At 50.4% G+C, this 6,266-nt stretch overlaps 1 protein-coding gene across 1 annotated transcript in view; it reads right to left on the bottom strand.

The window, feature by feature from the left end:
• Positions 1-1,797: 1,797 nt before the first annotated feature.
• Positions 1,798-6,266, bottom strand: part of Clic6 (chloride intracellular channel 6) — a 35,758-nt gene continuing 31,289 nt past the window's right edge. Inside the window, exon 6 of the mRNA XM_055614889.1 lies at positions 1,798-3,463. Within this exon, the coding sequence (XP_055470864.1) occupies positions 3,302-3,463 (162 nt within the window). The 3' untranslated portion in view covers positions 1,798-3,301. The remainder of the gene's footprint in view (positions 3,464-6,266) is intronic.

Here is a 6,266-nt window from a genome sequence, read left to right as displayed (position 1 = left end):
GAGCCTGTCCCTATGGCCAGGGATCACAACTATCCACCCAGCCTCATAAAGTGGCCACACCCAGCGGCGTGGAAACTGACGAGGAAGAGCTAAACCATTGTCATTTTATAATGTTCTTCACTTAATCTGTTAATTTCGTAGGCTTGTGGACTATGCAGTCTTAGAACGAGGCAATTTTGTTGTTGTTGTTCTCTTAACTGTAAAAGCAAAGAAGAGCTGGGGTAGTCTAACTTCCTAAAAGCAATTATTTCCAAGAACAGCTTTGGAAGGGAGGACTAAGGACAGCAGCGGTTCTGCTGGGCCTGAGTCGCCAGTCTTGGTGGCAGGTGTCGAAGAGGAGCCCTGAGCTCCACCGGCCCTGGGAGCTGGGGAGACTGTTCGTGTGTCTGTGGATATGCATGCAGATGTGTGTGGGACTGTGTGAGGGCGTGAAGTACACATGTGTGGTGGAGGTGGAGGTGTGGTGAACTCTGCAATGCGCACGTGTGGCGGGTGCTCGTGTGTGCAGAGGCCGCACAGAGGGGGTGAAGGCCTTTCATTTCCAGCTCTGGGGAGGGCCTGTGCACTTTGCTAAGAGCTCCCACTCAGCCTGACTTCTACTGGTCCATCTCCGTTTGTTGGGAGAATCAAAAAAGGGTAATTGTGCAGAGCTCCTTTCCAGCCTGTTGCTGGGGGGTCTGGAGTCAGGGGAAAGCTGGCTTTCTAGTAAAATACCACAGTTATTTTCCGTTTCTCAGGTCTCATCAGCAACTAAAAGTGAGAATGAATTGCCTCATCACAAATTGACAACAGTCACCATTTCTGAAGGATTTTCCACTGAGGGTGGAGCAGGGGGTGGGGCTAGAGGTAGTGGAGTAAGGCTGGGAACAGGGACCAGGACTAGGGGCGACTCCCCCAAGGATACATTACCCTGTCTCTATCAGTATAAGTGAAATGCCCTACATGCATCTACTTCAGCCACCTGGACAGAGGTCACAAAGGTCTGCTCAGCCCCTTCGAGGTTCCATTAAAATGTCTGTGGTCTGTAGCTCACATGTGGATCGTCTCCCAGTCAAAATCAAGCAACCTCTGGCTCAGATTTGTTCTCAGCTTTTTAAGACATTGGTAGCCCTCATTTTATCCTGTTAAGTCCAAATGGAAAGGGCCAAGTGAGAGAGAGAAAGAGAGGGAGAGAAAGAAGAGAGAGGGAAATTGGTTCCACTGAAAAGCTGTTGTTTTTGTTGTTGTTGTTGTTGTTGTTTGGTTGGTTTGGTTTGGTTTGGTTTGGTTTTTCAAGACAGGGTTTCTCAGTGTAGCTTGGCTGTCCTGGACTCACTTTGTAGACCAGGCTGGCCTCGAACTCACAGAGAGCCACCTGCCCCTGCCTCCCAGAGCAAGTTCTGGGATTACAAGCACATGTCACTGTGCCCAGCAAACTTAAAAGATTTTATTGAGACTGGGAAATGGTTCAGCAGTGAAAGCGCTTTCTGCACTGGGGTTTCAACTCCCTAGAACACAGGTAAATGTCGGTAAATGTTGGGGAGGCATGATGGCCAGCTGCAATTCCAGCCTCAGAAGTAGAGACGAGATTCCTCGAGCAAGCTGGCTAGCGAGACTCGCCAGTTAGCTTCAAGCTTGAATGGAGACACTGCTGCAAAAGAAAAAGGTGGAAGAGCGATCAAGGAAGGCTGAAGCCATCCCCGGGCCTCCCATGTACTCACCACAGGTGCACATGCACCCACACACGTCCAAGCACAAACACACACGAAGGCACATCATGAACACATACACAAACTGGAGAAAACCAATGAAGCTGATTCAAAGTGTTTAATTTGAAAGGCATACAGTTTATGATCATTTTAAAATCTAAAAGAACAAGGTTAACAGTTCTAACACATGATCGTTGACTCATTTACCAAGAATGAATGTCACACTGTAAAAGCGAGTTTAAAAAGCCGATCCCTAGGGAGATGTGAAATGATGTGGACCACAGTGACATGGACTGGACATGACCCTGAAAACCTTCTTTAGGTGACAAAAAACAGATTACTGGGCTGAAGCCACAGCTTCTAAGGAACAAGAAAATGAAGCGACCGCCACATTAGACTGTTTTCTTAGGAGACATTCTTCAACCAACCTCAGGATCTTACTCCAAACTGCCCATAGAGCAGATGTGTGCATAAGGGTTCCAGCGCTCACCACTCCAGCCAAGCATCCAGGAGACGTTTCCTGCAGAAGGCACGGTGGAGGGGCAAGCCTGAGAAGCCCTGCAGGACATCTAATCACGTTTTCTCATTCGTGATTAGGCTGCTGCCCAGCAGCCTGCCCCTGGGCCTGGCCTCAGAATGAGACAGAAAGAGCAGCGGTGAGCGGTGAGCTAGAAAGTAGACGCCAATGAGCTAGCCTCGGGCACATCATCCTCCCTGAAGGACTGCCTGCCATGACCAGGAAACAGGCTCACACCGTGACAGGAGGCAGGGAGAATCTCCAAGCCTCGGCCCACAGGAAGAGTCCCCCAACAGCACAGTTGTTCCGGGGGAGGGAGAAGAGAAGGTACCGAAAAAGGAGCTGACCCCAAGGCAGAGCTTCTCCTCCACACCCTTCCTGGACTCACAGGCTACAGTATCTTTGGGGCAGAAGCAAGACACCCCTGTCCTATCACCCTCGTTCCTGCTGTCCCACGGGGCTCCACAGTCCCCCACAGTCCCTGTGCGGCTCCTTAGTTTCAAGTCTTCTGTGATGACCATGAAGGTGCCAAAAGGTTCCTTCAGCAGTCTCCTACACAAACGCCACACCACTGATGAATGAAATTATATGTGATGTGTATGCACAGACGTATATCCGTGAAAGATGGACGGTTCTGGAAATAGTCACCAGTTCGTTGTCGAATTTATACAGAATAAACTTTAGGTGGTTTTGAGTTTCTTCTTCATACCCTCTAACACTTTTCTAAAGTATTTCAGAAGTATAAAACACCATTTTCCTTCTAACCATATGTGTAAGAGGAGAAAACCAAGCTATACGTGATTATGAAAACTATCAAGGGAACTATCTTTAAACTCAAGAGGACTTAGGTCAAATCCAATTTGCTTTCAAGTTACACAACACTATTGCCCTAAACGTGGATTACCAGACCACTGAACCTCAAAGACATACATTAGCATAGAAGAGATGTAGGACAGACGTCTGGGTAGACAGATTGCAAGGCATCCTGGAGAGGCATTTAGAGAGTCAGCATTCTTTCGCAAAAGCTGCTTCAGGGATGACGCACAGAACCCGGGAGCCTCGCTCCGTCGCCTGAGGAAAAGGCAGCAGCCTAGTGTCACTTCATCCTTTTGGCAGTGTCTGAATATGCGTGTTCAATCTCCTGGTCGGCCGGACACGTGTTAGTGAACTCATCCCGGGCGTATGCATTGTTCAAGTACCTCCAGAGGCCAGTCATTTCGGAAGGAAACTCAAAATCTCGGTATTTTTTGGCCACAATCTGGAAATCAAGAGGAAAGAGTGAAATGGGGGATCAGATCAGACAGTCCATCCCTTGGAGGCATATAACTTAGCTCCTGATGTCACCTGTGGTCATTTGGGCTGCCCACGGCAGCACTCTTGTTTGCTGGGGCGTCTCGGGAGCAGGAGAGGCGACAGAGGTACAGGACTCAAGCACAGTTGCTCTGTGACAGGGTCTAGAATCCCCTGAGCGTTCCCATGAGGGGGCTTCTAGGGTGGGTTAACTGTGGCTGAACAACCTACCCCAAATGTAGAAGACATGATCCCATGGGCTGGGGTCCTGGGCTAAATAAAAGTGGCCTGAGGAGCTGAGCACCAGCACCCACAGTCCTCCGGGATCTCGCTGATGAGGCAAGGGACCAGCTGCCCTCCAAGTCCTGCCTGCCATGACGGGCTGCAGCCCATCAAACCGAGAGCCAAAATAAATTCTTCCCCCTGTAACCTATGCCTCGGGTTACCAGGGATGGTCCCTGGGGTATCCCTGGGTGTGTACAACAAGCCAGTGCTTCCTCCCCATGTCTGCGGCAGTGCCTTGGTGGTGCCAGCCCCTGTGCCACGTGGTGCTCGAAGACCCATGGGGAGTCTCCATCATAGATTTCATCCGATCTGTTCCTCACTGTCCCTTCTAGTTGCTCAAGCTCATCTCCTGCCATCCCTAACGTCGACGTGTGGTATTGCTGCTGAAGTCCTCCACTCTGCCCTAAGCGGATTGCTCACCAAGAGGTTACCACGTGCAAAGGTCGGGTGCATGGACAAGACAGCATGCTCCCATTGTCATGGAGACAGTAGAGGCAAGAATCGACAAGTGGGGCAGGGGGGCCAAGAAACTGAGCAGTGAGAGATGATCTCCCGGTCAGGAGAAGGCCAGGTGGGGAATCAGCTAGGGACGGCGTCCAGGGATGAGGGCAAATGGCGTTGCTAGTGCCGTACACTTGACCATCTGACAGCAAGCAGTTATCCCAGCATAGTCTCAGAAGCTGGAGCCCGCAGAGCCCTGCTCCCACTGCAGGTTCCGGCTGAGAGTCTGTCTGCAGCTCTCCGCTAGCTTCTTGCAGCTCTGGACTGCGGAAGGGCAGCCCGACCCACACATGCTTTCTTGCTGTGTTTGGGTGGCTCTGTATTAGACCCCCTTGTAGCAGCAAGCCATGTTGGAGTAGGGTCCAGCCTTCTCTACTGCACCTGCAACTTAACTAATTGTGTCTGCAAACACCGGCATGCCAAATAAGTCCCATTCTGGGGGAGGACCCTGATGTAGAAGTGTGGGGAAGGGGAAGCACAATTTCATCTGCTGCAGGGACCCAGGGCTACCAAGGCCATTTCTGCTGGGTCACGTCCCTCCCCGAGGCTCCTGAGATGCAGGAATGAGCAGAATGTGGGATCTCAGAACTCAGTTATCAGACTCCGAAGCCAGCAGCCATTAGTGCAGTGTAGCAGCAAACTGGGGCCAAGGGCCATCTAGAGAGCCTCTGCCGGGGCATGGCATTCCTCACCAGAATGCACACTGAGGGATGCTCGTGTCAAGAATTCTTATTTCTTTGGTTCATCGCCTTCACTTTTGACCTTTCTGAAATGTCCTAACCTAGAATCTCATGCATGCTAGGCAAGTGCTTGCCCACTAAGCCCAGCTCTCCCTTTACCTTTTATTTACAGATGGGGCCTTGCCAATTTGCCCAGGTGGGCCTTGAACTCACTCGGTTACCCGGGTAGGGTTGAGCTTGCAGTCCACCTCCAACAGCCTCATGGGTGGCTGGTACTACAGACCTGCACCACCAGGCCTGGATATTTTAATATTGATGAGGATGTTTGCTAAATGTCCTTCTCTCATACATGGACTCTTGCCTTTATTCTAACTCTCTCTCTCTCTCTCTCTCTCTCTCTCTCTGTGTGTGTGTGTGTGTGTGTATGTGTGTATGTATGCCTATGTACCAACCTACATATGATGATATGCAAGTATGTGTTTACATTGTGTGGAGAGCAGACTGACACTAGGTGACTTTCTTGGTTGTTAAGTACATTTCGGTTTTTATTCTAGATTTACTTTTTAAATGATGTGTATGGGGACAGGGTGGGGGTTGGTCCGTGCATGTAAGTCCAGGTACCTGGAAAGGCCATAAGAGGATGTCAGATCCCATGGACCTAGCATCACAGGCAGCTCAGAGCTGCCTGACATGGGTGCTGAACTCAGGTCCCCTGGAAGAGTACAGCAAGTGCTCTTAAGCACTGACACAGCCCTCCTGCTCCGCCTTATTGTTTTAAACATGTATTTCTTATGTGTGTGCACACGTGTGTGCAGATGGCCCTAGAGGCCAGAAGAGGGCGCTCCAGTCCCTGTTGCTGAAGTTCTAGGTGGTTGGCCCCTGCAGGAACCACACACTCCCAAAGGCCCTGCCAAGAGCATGATTGTCTTAACTGCTGAGCCATCACCCCAATCCCCCTTCCTCTACCTCCTTTTTGAGACAAGATCTCTTGCTGAGCTGGGAACTTGAAGATGTGACGAAATTGTGTGGCCACCCCGGTGATTCCCTGTCTCTACTGCCTTCCTGAGAAGGAATTGCAAGCACATGCCACAGTGTTCCACATCTGTTTTGTTTTGTGAGTCTTCTGGAGGATCAAACTCAGGTCGCCTTGCTTGTGTAGTCAGTTCCCTAGCAGCTGTGTCATCTCCCCACCCTCGGTGATTTTTGGATGTAATACTTTGTTTCCTGCGTGGATGTGCACACACACACACACACAGAGAGAGAGAGAGAGAGAGAGAGAGAGAGAGAGAGAGAGAGAGAGAGAGA

Source organism: Psammomys obesus, unplaced genomic scaffold (assembly GCF_907164565.1).
Source record: "Psammomys obesus unplaced genomic scaffold, mPsaObe1.curated_primary_1811, whole genome shotgun sequence".
NCBI lineage: Eukaryota > Metazoa > Chordata > Mammalia > Rodentia > Muridae > Psammomys > Psammomys obesus.
The sequence above is the reverse complement of the archived record's forward strand: the minus strand, read 5'-3'. Positions and strand labels throughout refer to the sequence as shown.